The 16,780-nt window shown below is 34.5% G+C and overlaps 1 protein-coding gene across 1 annotated transcript; it reads left to right on the top strand.

The window, feature by feature from the left end:
* The first annotated feature begins 10,647 nt into the window (after positions 1 to 10,647).
* LOC120176227 (NAC domain-containing protein 86-like) lies at positions 10,648 to 13,709 on the top strand. The gene is made up of 6 exons (XM_039182709.1): positions 10,648 to 10,829; positions 11,295 to 11,575; positions 11,662 to 11,958; positions 12,042 to 12,434; positions 12,982 to 13,063; positions 13,138 to 13,709. Exons 1-6 carry the CDS (start codon positions 10,673 to 10,675, stop codon positions 13,707 to 13,709), a joined length of 1,782 nt encoding a protein of 593 aa, XP_039038640.1. The 5' UTR covers positions 10,648 to 10,672.
* The last annotated feature ends 3,071 nt before the right edge of the window (positions 13,710 to 16,780 follow it).

Raw genomic sequence — 16,780 nt, 5'->3', positions numbered from 1 at the left:
AACTGTAATATAAAAAATCTCAACCCATCCATATAGTTCCGGGATACGGGAATTAGCAAGTTGATGAAATTAAAGTTTCAATAACTCACATATGTTTATGGAAGAATCAATATATAGTAGATAAATAATGTAAGAGATTAAAATCGTTTTTTTTAAACTAATGACCATAATCAAGCGGATCGAAAACGAAAAACATCATTCGAGTAGTTTACCCTTTTTTTTAATTCATAATTGTCTCATACATAATAGCCACAGTCTCGGTTTACCTTTTCCTCTTCACTGTATTTCACCCTCTCTCTTCATCGGGGAAGACATCAATATGTTGATCACACAGTTGGCGTTTGTTGCAGTTTTGTATCTTAAATGAAACATTCATACAAAACAGCTCCAGCTTTGGGAAATTTTGGTTTATATCTGGACTGAAATTCAGGTTTATGTTTACTATCATCATCAAATATAGCTGCTTTGTATGGATCATGATTTTATACGAGTTTGTTGTGCAGGAACGCTGACGGTTGCAGTCACTAGAAAAGGCACAGCTTATGAATCATGATTTTATACAGCTTATGATTTTTTTACACAAGCTAAGGATAACCCCATTACCGTCGTAGAAGGGAAGCTGAAACATAAATTGGTGAAGGAGATCTCTCCCGGTTCTTATCATGTCGCCGCCTTGACATTAGGGTGAAGTTTATCAAGTTATGAAGGAAACAAAGATACCGAAAGGAAGAGCTCAAAGACCGAGTATGTAGAACCTGATTCTTTTTTTCCAGCAGCAGCACTTAGTGTAAATGAACAGAGCATTCGGTCGATGAACTATTCGTGAATCATTCGTATAATATTTTATATTCGTTTATATTCATTTTTAAAGCTAAATAAATGAGTATGACTAAATTTTTTATGTTCATTTAAATGAATGAACATGAACAAAGGAGTGTTTGGTTCGTTTATGTTCACGAACAAACTCGTTTATCGACTTGTTCGTTTATGTTCATGAACAAGCTCGTTAATTGACTTGTTCGTTTATGTTCATGAACAAACTTGTTTAATGACTCTTTTAGAAGCTAGTATACTTTTTTTTTACATTTTAAATATTGGTGAATATAGGGATTAAATTAAACACATAATGAAATTTGAAGTTTTAAACTATGAAGTTTAAGGAGTTCAAACACTAGCGACGTGATTTTATCATTTTTATCTTACAAATGAATATGTTCGCGAATGCTAAATGAACATGTTCTCGGACATATAAACGAATACTAAACAAATGTTAAAATAATATGTTTGCGAATGCTAAACAAACGAACATAAATATCTTCAAAAATAAATAAAACACGAATATGATATTAAAAATTTAACACAAATCAAACATTAACATCTTTAAAAATAAACGAACGAACACGAACACAACGTGATTCTTCGAGCTAAATTCATTTACAACCCTCAGCAGCAGCACCACGATGGGGCCACGTATCTTGCCCTGTTGCTTTCGATGCACCTCAGGCTCAAGTAAAAATGCTGCAGCTAGCTCTCCTTTTTTCCCGAAATCAAAATCTACTAATCTTAATTAGGTAATTATGAAAAATGTTTTACACAAATCGAATAAGATGCTTAATGAAGAAGTTCAGAGGCTGAAAGCTGAGGTTGGTAAGTACAGTTATATATGTTGTGTTAAACATAGTGATATTATTTCCAATGCTGTTCTGTATTGTACTAATTAGTGGTGTTTCATTCAAAGGAAAGAACCGAGTCATAGTGTTGAGGGTGAGCCACGTTTACCTTGTTCGTAGATGGCGACCGAGAGTGAAGTTAAATCCGCAACAATAGAGGGACAACTACAAGGGGACAGTGTACGCGAAACTCATATTGTTCTCGAATAAATTGAGATCGATGCAGATGCAAGCAAGAAGCATTGACACAAATGGAAGCGGAGCAAACTGTAGGGAGAAGTAACAAAGATTCCACAGTAAATGAATTGGTAGAACAGTGTGAAACTGGGGGTGTATGTTACCTTTACAACTTTGGCAAGTGGCCACTAGGTGCTAAATCGAGTAAGGTTCAGCTAATCTTCTCTTTATTTATTTCTAATGCTTTAATTATTCCTCTAATTCAATATGCATGGATAACAATCGAAAACTATTTACTCTGATATTTATCTCATCTCTCAACTGGAAGTACGAGGGGGATTAATAGAGAATCCAAGGACTTATACTTGTTTGTGTCTTCCACCTCAGCCTCTGCTTTTTTGTCTTCTTTTTCAAGGAAAAATCATTTATGTTTAGCTTACTCTATTGTTATTGATATGTCTTCGTTTTGATTCTTCTTGTTTCTTGTCTATTAGTGACCCCACATGTACTTGGCATACTTGCCTTGAGCATGTTGGCTTTTCCAAAATGAATAAAGTTAGTTTTCTTCATGATGTGAAACTGAATTCTGATTTTTTTTTTAGAAATGCACTATCAAGAACTGATGTTCCTTTTAAACTTCTTCACATTAACCTTTGGGGACCTTATAGTTTTTCTACTCATAGTGGGTGTAGATCCTTTTTAATAATTGTTAATAACTGTACTAGATTTAGTTGGGTTTATCTGTTAAAACACAAAAGTGATGCACTTACATACCTCAAACAATTTTTGCTAACGGTAAAGAATCAATTTTCTGTCATTGTTCAAATTAGGAGTGACAATGGTTTTGAGTTTTTCAGCATTGAGTCTGACAATTTTTTTTTTCTTTAGGTATTATTTACCAAAGTTCTTGTGTCCATACTCCCCAGTAAAATGGGGTTACTGAAAGAAAACATAGACATATCTTAGAAGTTGCTAGGGCATTACGCTTTCATTCTAAACTTAAAATTAAATTTTAGGGAGAGTTTGTTGTCACAACTTGTTACCTAGTTAATCTCTTTCCTACTGCTATATTAGAATGAAAAACCTCTTTTGAACTTCTTTACAAAAGGCCTCCCAATTTGTCTTATCTGAGAGTTTTTGGTTGCTTATGCAACCAATTCAAATTTCAGTGACACATTTTTGTCAAAATTCATACCTTCTATCTTTCTTGACTATTCTAGCACTCAGAAAGGAAATATTCTGTTCAATCTTAACAAAAAATATTTGTTTGTAAACCGTGATGTGGGTTTTCACGAGGATGTTTTCCTCTTTCATCTTATAAATACCGAGTCTTTTTGGTTTTTTTCCCTCTCAAAAGCATGTTCCTGGTTCAAAATTTTAAGTATTGTCTGCTCCTACCCAGTACATGAATCAACACATGCATCTTCTGTTTTTACGTACTGCCACATAACTTGAAACTGTACCCACAAATCATTCTGTCTCGCCTTTAAATGTCATTGCACCTTTACAGACTGCTCATAAGTCCCCACCGATTTCTCAATCAAACAATACTCATGATTCACAACCTGATTCTATTTTTGAGTCACAACTTGATTCTGTTGTTTCACAATTTATTCTTTCATCCAATCCTGTTGTTTGATCTTCTTCTAGGACTTTTTGACCTCATCATTTGTTAAATGACTATGTCTTTACCTGCCAATTCTCTTCTTCTTCTTCAGGTCAGTATCCAATTTCCCAATACATTTCTTATTCTCAATTGTCAAAATCTACAAAGTCTTGTGTTTATTTACTTCTCAAGTTTTTGAACCTAAAACTTATGCTGAAAAGGATGATCCCAATTGGATACAAGCTATGACAGAAGAAATTCAACATCTGGAATTGAATAAAACCTGGACTGTTGTGCCTTTTCCTCCTAGCAAAACGTGTATTGGGTGCAAGTGAATTTTTCGGATTATAAGCTATCTGGTAAGATAGAACGTTTCAAGACTCCGCTTATTGCTAAAGGCTACAATCAAAGGGATGAGGTTGCTTTTGTGGACACTTTCTCTCCGAGGTTAAGATGACTATATTTCAGTTGATCTTAGCTCTTGCTCTCATTTTTGATTGGACATTGTGGCAAATGGATGTCCACAATGTTTTTTGCAAGGTGATTTTTTTTGAAGAGATGTTTATGCAACTGCCAGATGATTTGTGTAGCTAGGGGAGTATAGAGTGTGTAGACTACAAAAATCTTTATATGAGCTGGAGCAGACATCAAGGCAGTAGAACTCAAAGTTGACTAGGGCCCTGTTGGCCGCTAGTTTCACTCAAAGCAAGCATAACTACTCTCCTTTTACGAGAAAGCAAGGATCAAAAGTTTTGGTTTTGATTTATGTAGATGATCTTTTAATCACTGAAAATGATGACAATTTGATTGAGGAGCTTATCGCAACTTTGCACAAGAGATTCAAGATCAAGAATTTTGGGGAGATAAAATATTTTCTGAGCCTTGTGGTTGTGAGATCAAAAGAGGGAAATTTGCTAAATAAACGCAAGTATGCGTTTAAACTCATAAAGTATGAGAAACATGCACATCAACATGAAAAAGAACTGTTTGTCGATGAGTCTAGTACTAAAGGCTTATTGGCTGATTACTTTATCTTACATGCATTACACTAGACATAGCATATTCAATGAAACATCTTAACCAGTTTATGCATCAACCTCAAAAGAAGCATGAGAAGACAACCTTAAAAGTTGTGAAATACACCAAGAAGAATCTTGGTTTAAGAATTTTCTTGAAAGCTTCAAGTAATTGCAGGGTGGTTATGAGTTGTGATTCTGACTGGGCAACCTATCCGATGTTCAGAAAATCAATCACCAGATATTATGTAAAGGTGAGAGAGAGTCACTGGTTTCATGGAAATCAAAGAAACAAAACACCGTGACAAAGTCTTTTGCTGAAGCAGAATATAGGAGTATGGCAACGACAACATCTGAGATTATTTGATTAAATAGTCTGTTAAAGGAGGTAGGAGTAAAAAAAAGAAAAACCTACAAAAATTTTGAGTTATAGAAAAGAACCCTTCAGGTAGTAGGAAATCTGGGGACAAAACACATAAAGATTAACGTTCATTTCATCAGAGGAAAGATTTAAAATAGTTTGATACAAACCGAGTATGTTACCACTATAGAATAAGAAACATATGTTTTTACCAAAGCATTGGAGTCGCTCAACATAGCTATTTACTATACAAGTTGGGAGTAAAGGATGTGTTTTACTCACCAATTTGAGTAGTGTTGGATGAGTTGTTAATTTAATTGTAAGTTAGGTGAGTAACAGTTAGTTTGTTAGAGAAAACTATGTAATCTGTTTGTGTATAATTCTGTATATATTAGTTGCATGGTACAGTCAATTAATAGAAATGAATTTTATTATTTTTTTAAGTGCGTTATTATTTTCTTAACAGGAAGAACATCATGGCATCCTGCATATAAGGCTAAGAACACAAAACATATAAGACAGTTTCAAATGCGTGTAGCACAACCCATAACTCAATCTAGTAGCGTGAAGACGACACCCATAGGTAAAGCACCATGTGCGACTCTTCAGGCAAACATTCACGCTTTCAGCAAGACCTTCAGCTTAGTAATAGCCTTCCACAGCTTCGACGATCATCCAATAAAAGACATATTAAACATTTTAAAAATATCTATAAATTTAAAATTTAAATATAACATTGTTGGATAGGACAATCACATAATTTTGACGTAGATAATAAAAATAAAAATAATATTACCATTAGCTAATTATAGAAATAAAGGTCCTTATTTTTGGTTTAATAGAATTTGGACTTTAGACAATGCTATACATAAATTTTTATTAAGCTAAGATGATTATACAATATTATATGTTCTAAATACTCTCAAACATTTAACAATAAATGCCTAATCACTCTTGTTGCAGTTGCTAGTGCTCAAATCTAAAACCTCTAAGAACAACAACCATTCATTTAACCACTGAGATAAATTAAATTAAGTCTAATTCAATTACATAAATACTTATAAATCATATTAAAAAACATATTTAAATTAGATGTGTCACACCCCAATTTAGGGGTTAAATTTTAATAATTTTAATTATTGAATTAAAGTCGTAACAAGGGAAAAGTTACGGACCAAATTACAAATTTCTAAAAGTTGTAGCTCGATTTTGAAACTTGTAGAAAATTCAAGGACTTGAACCCAAATTATCCTATTTTTATTACTCAGTGAAAAATAAGCCCCCGATAGAGCAACCCCAAATCAGAATCCCTAACCCCTAAATTCCTTCTGCCGGTCGACCTCTTTACCGCCTCAATACACCGTCGTCCAACCACCCCAGCCCGCGCCACTACCCTCAAAACGATCGCTACCCTACTCCGATCAAAACCCGACCCCTATCCCATCATGAATCGACATCGTTCTTCGTAAAACCCGTCGTGAAGTCTCGATATTTTCAACCCCGCTACTGCACATTTCGTCGATTCCGGCCAAATCGTCGATCGTCGTGCCTCACAGCCTTCACCATTGCAATCACCGGTGTCGTACGACCAAAACCCGACCGGGTTCATCGCCCATCGTCGTCGTTTTCGCCGATCACCGGCATGGGTAAGCGTTTCAATCAATTTCTTTTATTCCGATGGATATTGACTGATTTTTTTATATTAATTGTGGGTTGTTTTGGTGTTTGGTTGCTTTTTGGTTAATCGGCCTTTGCCCCTGTCCTCATCGTCCGCCGCACGCGGTGCCACGAGCCTCTAATGCTCGTGGGCTTCGTTTCAGCCAATTCAACCTAGTATTCTAGAAGCTGAGTAAACTCAAACCGAGTTTTCCGAGTCAACTCAGATCGGGTCAACTCATTGACTGTTGACTGGTCTGACCGTTGACTTTGACTGAAAAAGTCAAATTTTTTGAAAAGTCATATTTTATGTTTTTCGATGTCCTGAGTCCGAATCAGAAGTTTGTTTTTCCAAATTCGCACTCGGTAAGACATTTTTCAGTGTTTTATCTTCGGATTCAAGTTGGTTTCTCAATTAAATTCAGTTTCTAATGTAAATTCGTTTGCTTTGTATCTGAGAAATTATTGGATGTTCGATTAAAGTTCAAGGGCTATCGAATGAAGTTTAAATGGTCGATTGATATGGCATGAAAACTGAGGTAATATTCTACTACGTTTTGTATGTTTTATGGAACAAATTGATAACTGATAAATGCATGAATGGAAATAATTGGTCCATGAGATGTATTTAATTATCATTAGACTCAAATTAAATTTGGGATAAAGACGGAACACTGTATAAGACTCAAACGGCTCGTAAAAGAAATTGGTAGACCAATCGAAAACAAATCTAAGTTCAGTAATTTAATAAGTAAATCAATTAATCTCAGGACTCGTAAATTCTGATTAATCTCATTAAAGGTTAAATGTCAGAAATACTTGGATACGAAACTACAAAAATACTGGTATGTTGTAAAAGATAAGGTTTTACCCTGAAAGTGAAAATAAACATGTTAATCGCTCATGATCTTGAGATGGTAAAGGACTTAAAATTTCCAATTCCTGAGTGAACACTCAGAGTCTAAATTATCGAAGGTACCTTACACGTCTAAATTACTCAAAATGAAAAAGTTGAACTGAATGGAAGTATTGTACGTATTCGAATTGTTAAAACAATAGAATTACTCAGGAAACTCCTAAGTGGCCGGGATAAACTTGAATACTAATTGAATTAAGTACCCCGATGACCTTGAATTAAGCTAATAACTTGGATAAGTCTGGAATCACTGATGATCTTATATATTGTACCGTCTATAAGGGTTTGAACCACGAATCAAGCACGTCGACATTTTTTGATATCGTTGCAATGTAGAAATGAAATAAAGACAATTGGAATATATGTTCGTCTCCCGAAGATCCATTCAGCGATAATTCTGAAGTTGATCATTTGACAAGAGTTTTCTGTATTAAAGAGTGAATACCCTTGAAGTGCAACGATTTGACCTAGTTAACAAGTATCATTGTTGAGATTTGTACAGTTCGAGATAACTCGATATTCCGTAGATTAACACAAATCTTAAATGCCCTAAATCTTTGTTTCTCCCTTATTAGCCCAAATTATTAAGAATTTTCCAAGAACATCATGCCCAGAATGCCTCTGATTTCCTGGATAATGGAATTACTCCTGTCATACCTGAAAACACATGTAACTCTGATGCAAATATCCTGAATACCTTTTTGATTGCATAGTGCCTACGAAAAGTATCCGAATACTATATGATCCTGATAAATCACGTTCTGAATAACTGATGAATCCATCAGCTATCAAACCCTATTATGGGGACCTCATCTCTAAATTTAATCAGTTTACAGAAGTTTCATGGACTCCCTATATGATAAATACAATCCCCTCCGAATAATATTTGGAACCTCTAGTGTGTTCCCTTATCACAATGATGTTTTCTCTAATTTCAAAAGTATGTCTCTGTTATATGAAATACAGCCTGACCTCTGATTTTTTCTCTGAACTTTGATATATGTTATGATCTATGATTTTTGTTCTGATTTCTAATCTCTGCTCTGATTTATGATATCTCTATTTACTGACTGAAATTATTTTTATACGGGGTACTCTGGGACTTTGGTATGACTCAAGACACTGGCAAGTTCAATCACTGTTGGTAATTCCTTGTATAGGTTCAACACCGACTGGTAACTTCTTATGGACTTAAGGCGACTCTTGGGTGGGCTCCTGGACCTAATGTGCCTAGTGGTAAAACCTTATGGACCCTAAGGCACTCCCTTAGGGTGGCTCTCTTACTGTGTGCATTGGGTGAGTCCTTATGGGCCTGAGGGCACTCCCCTCAGGTGGGCACCTACGCTTCGACTAGGGTAAGACCTTATGGACCTAAGGTGCTCCCTTAGGTTGGCACCTACGCTCTTTGGGCCTAGGGTAAGTCCTTATGGATGCAATTCTGGGGAACTGCATATTGGCATTTGGTTGGAGGGTTTTACTATTGTTTTTAATTATACGTTTTAAACTGTCACTATTTTAAAAAGGATATGTACATTTTCACTGGTTTTGTGGGAACACACTAGACAACATATTATAATCTCCTGAACCAAGTCATCCGAAACAGTTTCTCTGAACTGAAAACTTCTTGTCTTTTACTACCTGAGATATCAGGGGGACCTCAGGTCAATATAAAAATTTGTAAATGTCTGAATCAATAAGGAAGTTTTATGCTTACCTATTATAAGCATGTCTTTCAGCATCACTTAGTAGTTCTGTATTACTGAGCTTTCCAAAGCTAACTTTGTTACTCACTATTTCATGTTAAATGGTTCAAACCAATGCAACTATCAACATCAGTAAAGGAGTTTATCCGACGTTGCTTGTAGAATACGGTGTATGTGATTAGGGGGCATGTAGGTTGTATTTTATTTTTATACGCGAGTCTAAAATCTGTTTTATTTATGAATATTGGTAAATTTTAATTTTGTATTTATAAATTATTTTAGAAATTTTAATTTTTTCAAGATTTTTACGGTGGGTTGCTCTGGTGGCCCTAATGTGATACCCCGGGTTGGATCGGATCACCTGCATCGGTCAGTGGGTGTTACGAGATGAATTTGAAAAACTATAATTTATGTTAAATTTATTTAAAAACCATTTAAAAATATTTAATTCTCTAAAAAGAATTGTTCACCATTTGATTAAGGTTTAATTGCATCACATATTCTCAAAGTATGACCCCATTTTAAATTAGTCCCCAAACTTTTAAATGTTTCAATTTCATCCTTAAACTACGACTATCAATCTAAATTAGTCCTCAAACTTTTGAACATTTCAATTTCATCCTCAAACTATGACCTTTATTCTCAATTGGTCCCCAAACTTTTTGAACATTTCAATTTTATCCCAAACTAAATATATATACTAATCACATCCCTTGTTAATAAAATCATTAGGCCAAGTTATATTATTAGATGTGTGAGAAAACAAAATTTAGGTTAAAATATGGTTAAAACTAATCACATATTTGGATGAATTTGTAGATGAAATTGGAATATTCAAAAGTTTGGGGACTAATTTAGAAAGAGTGTCATAGTTTGGGAGAAATTAGAATTCTCAAAAGATTAAGGAATAATTTAGAGTGAGTCATTTTTGGGGATGACATTAAAATATTCAAAAGTTTAAGGACCAATTTAAAATAAGGATTATAGTTTGGGGACATATGGTGCAATTAAGTCTTTGATTAAAAAATAATTATGGTTACTATTTATCTTTTCGTTTTTGTATGTAGTATGATTACTAATATTTTATAACGTAAAATCAATGTTTATTCTTTGTTTGTCTACGGACAGAGAGAAGATGGTGGGAAAAGGAGCACCGAAATTGAAAAAACCTAGCTTGGGTGAGTAGGAAAACCCAGGTAAAGGTGTAGGTATGGTATATAGTATAGGGGTATAGGCAGCCACGTGAGAGGCGGAAGGACAGTTCAACAAGTATGGGATAATCCATAATCCCACACCACAAAGCAAACCCCTTAATCAAAAGCTTCAAAGCAATGATTCATGACATTTGCAGGGAATCATTCCATGATGATAATCGTGATCAATGGATGGATATCTCAATGGAACCAAAAAGCAAAAGCAAAAGCTAAAAACTCATACATAATAAAGCAAACCCCACCGTCCTCTACTTTTTCATTCCTTCTTTTTGTCTTCATTACTCCATATATTTATATCATCTGCATCTTCTTCTTCTTTAATTTATCCCTTCTTTCTCTCTGTCTCTTAAACTATGGCTCCTGTTTCCTTACCGCCTGGTTTTCGTTTCCACCCAACAGACGAAGAGCTCATTGTTTATTACCTCAAGAGGAAGATTAATGGCCGCCAGATTGAATTGGAAGTCATCCCTGAAGTCGATCTTTACAAGTGTGAGCCCTGGGATTTACCAGGTTTGTCCATTTTTAACTTTCTTCCACTCATTTTCCATTCCCAGTTTATTTTTTGAAGATTAAAGTTTATTATTTGTGAAGAAAGGAATAACCCTGCACATAAAATAACAGATTCAAAACAGAAACGAAAAATTTTCAATTTCTGAGTGATAAAATGAAGGCAAAAATGGTTTGAGGAAGATGACTCGCTTTCTTTCTGAAGTAATAATGACTGACACCGAATATAACTTTTGTATTTTTTGGTTGGTACCGAACGTGCTTTATGGTCAAACATCCTATACTTTTAATTAGAAATCTGTGATTTGGCTACGAGCCCTACGCCTGGAAGTTTAATAATAAGACAATATGAGAAAGAGAAAGCAAATAAACCCTAACAAGAGCATGAACGATAAAGTGATGGAGTTTTTTTTTAACATAGGGATAGGATTGAATTTAATTGATTTTTTTTCTCAACTTTATTATCAGGGAAATCATTGTTACCTAGCAAGGATCTAGAATGGTACTTTTTTAGTCCTCGAGATCGCAAGTACCCGAATGGATCAAGGACCAATAGAGCAACAAAATCTGGGTATTGGAAAGCCACAGGGAAAGACAGGAAAGTGAACTCAAATACGCGTGCTGTAGGGATGAAGAAAACCCTCGTTTACCATCGAGGGAGAGCTCCCCATGGTTCTCGAACAGACTGGGTCATGCATGAATACCGTCTCGATGACAGCGAATGTGAATCTGCCTCCGCAGGCTTGAATGTAACCTCACTAGCTTAACAACAATTTAAATCATTCCATGATTGAGTTTCATCTGAAATAATTTTATTAATGTTTCCTTGGTGCAGGATGCTTATGCTCTTTGCCGTGTGTTTAAGAAAAGCGCAACGACTACCCCCAAGATTACTAGTGAACATTCTAATTCCAGCATTGATTTATATTCCGAAGACCGATGCGAAGAGAGTTCGGATTTTGCGAGAGCTGTCAACGGTTGTCGTTCATCCAGTATTCTCAGTAGATCTTTCATTGATGATGTTTCTGATGCAAGAGATGTTAAATGGATGCAATGCTTATCGGAAGATACGTTTGGATTAAGTAATCCTTCCCTTTCGACCTATGCAACTATACCCTATGCCCCATCTAAGGTGATCTTTTAAAACAAAATGAAATGACAATGATTATTATACTGATGTATTTGATTGATTATTCATTCAATACTATTCTCCAGGTTGATGTAGCTCTAGAGTGTGCAAGGTTACAGCAGCAGATGTCATTACCATCTCTAGAAGTTGAAGATTTCCCTCAAGTTGGTGTCACCAATTGCAAACTGATGATGCGTGAATCCCGACTTGAAATCGACATATTAGACGAAATCATGGCCGTTGCTCATACTTCTCAGCAACTGATAAATCAAGATGCTTGGGGAAGTAGCTCTGGTAATCCCCATGATTTCACCTTTATGAATACCACGGCCGCCACTTCCGTCAATGATCAGATGATTTTTCCGCAATACACCGATAAACCACTGGAAGAATCGAGTATTAGGACGACGATAGTACAGAGAGATCGAATGGTCGAAAATTTGAGATGGGTGGGAATGTCAAACAAAGATTTAGAGCAGGTACATAACTCTCTAAATCCATATTTTTATATAAGGTAAAGTACACAAATTGTCCCAGATTATAAGATATTCTTTTATTGAGTCATTCGACTATTGAAAGTTACAAAATAATCCAATAATAGAGTGTTGCTTTGTTGAGTTTTTCGACTACTAAAAATTACAAAATGATCATGTGACTATTCATAAATATGTTCCAAACTTGCCATTTTTTATTAAAAAATTTATAACAATCTAAGCAAGACGTTAACATATTGATTGAGATCTGATAAAATTTAGTCTCAAAATCTCAAACAAATATACAGCTGAAACGATTTTGAAATCATATTTTATCGTATTCTAATTAGCAGATTAACGTCTAGCTCAGATGAATATCAATTTTTTTAATAAAAAAGACGAGTTTTGTAACATATAAATACTCAAGTAACCATTTCATAACTTTTAATAGTCGAGAGATTTAATAAAAAAATGCTTTGTAGTTGGGGACCATTTATGTACTTTACCCTTTTACAATGCAAGATCTAATTTGTTTATTACCTTTCGACGATAGTATTGTTTCATTCAAGAAAACAAGGTTGTTCCTATAGATCATATCTCGAGTTTTATGAGGACTGAAGACAGTGAAGTTCAGGGTAAAAAATTATTCAATACAACTTGATAGCTATATCTCGTTTTTGAACTGTATACTCATTATTTTCTGATGCAGGAGAAAGTGGACTTGATTACAACAGCATTGTCTTCAACGAAATAGGGATCAAAGATACCAAAACCGAAGATATTTCGCACGGATTCATCGACGATGAACATTTTTTACATGAAGGCAACATCGACGACGATGATACAAGAAGCTCATCGAGCTACGGGGTTGTTGAGGACATCAAAATCAATCATGGAATGTTTGTTTCAACTCGGCAAGTAGCCAACACGTTCTTTCACCAGGCACTGCCTTCTCAAACAGTAAAGGTTCACAGGAATCCAATTACAGCAACCAGCTTATTCCAGTTCCACATGGACAAATCAGACTCAACTGAGTCAAGCTATAACAAGGGAAGATCGTTCTTCACAAAGCTATATGCATTCAGCAAAGGAAAGTGTACGGAAACCCTCAGCTCCATGAAGTCACGTGCAAGTGGTTTTCTTTGCATGGCTGTGCTTTTCTTAATGCATAGCTTTTATCTTGAGGTTGAAGAAGGTGGAATAAGTGAGGAATTTGTGGACACTGGATCAAAGGTAAAGGTGGTTTTCAAGTATTTGTTGGCAAAGGATAATGGCAGGTAGAATGATTTTGGCTTGCTTGTGACAATGTTGGCATTTTTTCTCATAATTTTTTTTGGTAATGTGGACATTGTTAGCCGCTTTCTCAAACTCATTTAATGGAAGCCGCTTTCTCAAATTCATTTAACTAACTATATGTATTTTTTTAATTCATTCATAGTTTTTGTTGTAAACTGAGAAGGTATAATGGAAGCCGCTTTCTCAAAATCATTTAATTAATACAGTTGTAATATTTTCATACATATTGATCGTAGGTATCAATAAGTGAATGTTTTTATGATTGAAAACTGTAATTAGATCATTTTATAAATTGATACATACAGGAAACAGTATTTAATATGATTACATTTTAATTGTTTAGCCTATTCCCCATTAGTGAGTTGGTGATTTTAGGAAGTAAATTTGTACAATTCTTTTTGCTTAAACATATTAAATAATAAGGGATAAGGTTCATTTATGTATTTATATATTGTGTTTACTTATGTGTAATTGTGTTTACTTATGTGTAATTGTGTTTACTTACCTTCAAACTGAGTATTTAGAGATCTGGTTTACTTATTTATATATTATGTTTATTTACCTTCAGTTACCTAATTAATTCCACGTCTAAATAATCTGAAAGAAAAAAAATAATAAAGGGTGAGTTATATAATTTATTGTGTCCTCTATAAAAATATTACAATCAATATGACATAACATACAACATAATAATAAAGTAAAATAATAGATCTAACTAACCATCATCTAAACATTATAACAGGAGGTTCCCTTAACCTCTGTCTCCTTACAACCATAGAGGATGTGGAACTTACTTTTCGAAGAGGAACTCAAACCTCAAAAGAATGACCCAAAATAAGAAACAAGTTGAGGACTAACTCTTCAAAGTGGAGCTCAAGTTAACCTCCGAAGAGGAACTCAAAAAAGAAAACAAGATATGAATCTTACCCTCTAAAAAAGAACTCAAGCTAACCTTCAAGGAGGAAACTCAAAACCTAATATAGGATGAGAACCTTACATTCTGAAAAGAAACTCAAGCTAACCTCCAAAGAAGAAACTCAACAAAAATCTTCCACCATATCATCTCAAACCTCAAGTAGATAAATAAGGCTTAAAACATAGATAATCATAACATAATTTGAGAACTAAGTAGACATGCATAACATAAAACATGAAATTAGATCGTGTTCGTAATCATAATTGTACAACACAAATAGTACATACACATATAACTTCGTGCTCAAGGCGATCATATGAAAAATAAATCATACATGATTTAATAATAAATTATTTAATATAAAACATAATGTGTAACACTATTCATTCCTGTCAAATATACTACATCCAGATACACCCAAAACCACCATGAAAACCAAATGCAAGAGACAACCCAAGAAAAAGAAAACAATAAACACATTGATCATGCACACGACCTCAGCCTTACCTTCAAGCCATTTCCATCCTCACCAACGACTATAAACGTTGAGAGAGGAGGAAAACATGAGTCAGAAAAACATGCAAGATTAAAGAATAAAAAACTATGAAAGAAATAAAATAAAAGATGAGACAATGATGAAAAAAGAATCCATTCAAAGATTCATATAGTGTGGAGCCAAAAATGACGTGGGTAAAAATATATTTTTGACCAGTGAAGATCCAAAGATGAGACGATAGATCAAAATAATGGAGACGAAGAGTTTTAATCCAAATCTACTTAATTAAGATGCTTAACGATAAAAAGAACATTAGATTGAAGCTCATGTAAATGAGATGAGCCTCTCGATGTATTTTAGGGGCTCGCCGACAACTAATGATGGCGACTGATACAACGACAAATAGAAGATGACAGTGATGACAAGTGTAACGTCCCAAATCCAAGTTAGTAGTTTCAAGCTAAGCTGAGAGTATTTTGGATAACCCATTAGCCTTGTAGGAAACCTCGGTTTAAGTTTTAGTTGGGTTGGGCTTGGTTTGAGCCCAATTAGACATGAAAAGCATATTTTTTTAGTTGAGACCCAAATTAGAGAGACCAAGGAGGTGATTTACCCATTCTTATTTTGAAAGGATGAATCCCATTAATTGGGAATGAGGTCACGCTGGAACTATCTTTTTTCCTTTTACTCATTTGTCATCTTCTTCCTTCAAACACCATCTCTTCTCCTTAGTGGCTTGAGTAAAGGTGGAAACTTCGTTGGCTTACCTCTCTAGTCCAGATTTACAAAAGTAAAAAATGAAATTAGTATCATCAGAGCTTCTATTTAAGCCCACAAAATCAAGATTTAGCTATGGTAGCCATAAGTAGGGGTTTTTGTGGGGATTAGAAACCATGTTTATACAACTCATTTTTAGGGATTTAAGCCTTAGGAAACCTTCTTAACATCTTTATAAGTTTTCAAGCAAGTCAATAACTCATCTATTTGATCATTGTCTAGTGTTTCAGTAGCTTAGGATTCAAAGTAAGTTAGTAACTCATCTATTTGATCTTTGTTTAGTGTTTCCAGTAGTTTAGGATTCAAAGTAATACATTTCTAACTCATTTATACCAATTGTAGATCACTAGATTTGTTTGGTTAGCTTATATAAATTCATGAAGCATATAAGTGCATCCATGCTAGATTCCAATTTATGTTACTATATAACATATAAATTGACCTATTATGAATCATTTAATCTTACATAAGACTTAAATAATGTTTGAGATCTTAGGGGGACTTATGGGTGAAGTTAGGTGTAATTTTTGTGCTAAAATAGAGTATTTATGGGCTCAGCTATCAGTATTGGATGAACAGTGCCGATATTATTGAGATAGCCAAAACTAAGGGATTGTGTCTGGGTAGCATTAATAGTAATTTTGGTATTGGTACTTAGGGAGTATCGATACTATACCAAACAAAAGTACCGATACCCTAAGTAAGGGTATCGATATTGATTTTAATTTACAAAATATCAAACCCAATTTTGATATCGATACCTAGGATGGTATCGATACCCTAGTAGAGAAGTACATATACTCCAAATAAGAGTATCAATACTACAAGGCTTCCTCATATACTAATAGTCAGATTTGGTATCAATAT

This window comes from Hibiscus syriacus, unplaced genomic scaffold (assembly GCF_006381635.1).
Source record: "Hibiscus syriacus cultivar Baekdansim isolate YM2019G1 unplaced genomic scaffold, ASM638163v2 tig00000329_pilon, whole genome shotgun sequence".
NCBI classification, from domain to species: Eukaryota; Viridiplantae; Streptophyta; class Magnoliopsida; order Malvales; family Malvaceae; genus Hibiscus; species Hibiscus syriacus.
This window is presented reverse-complemented; position numbering and strand designations above follow the sequence as displayed.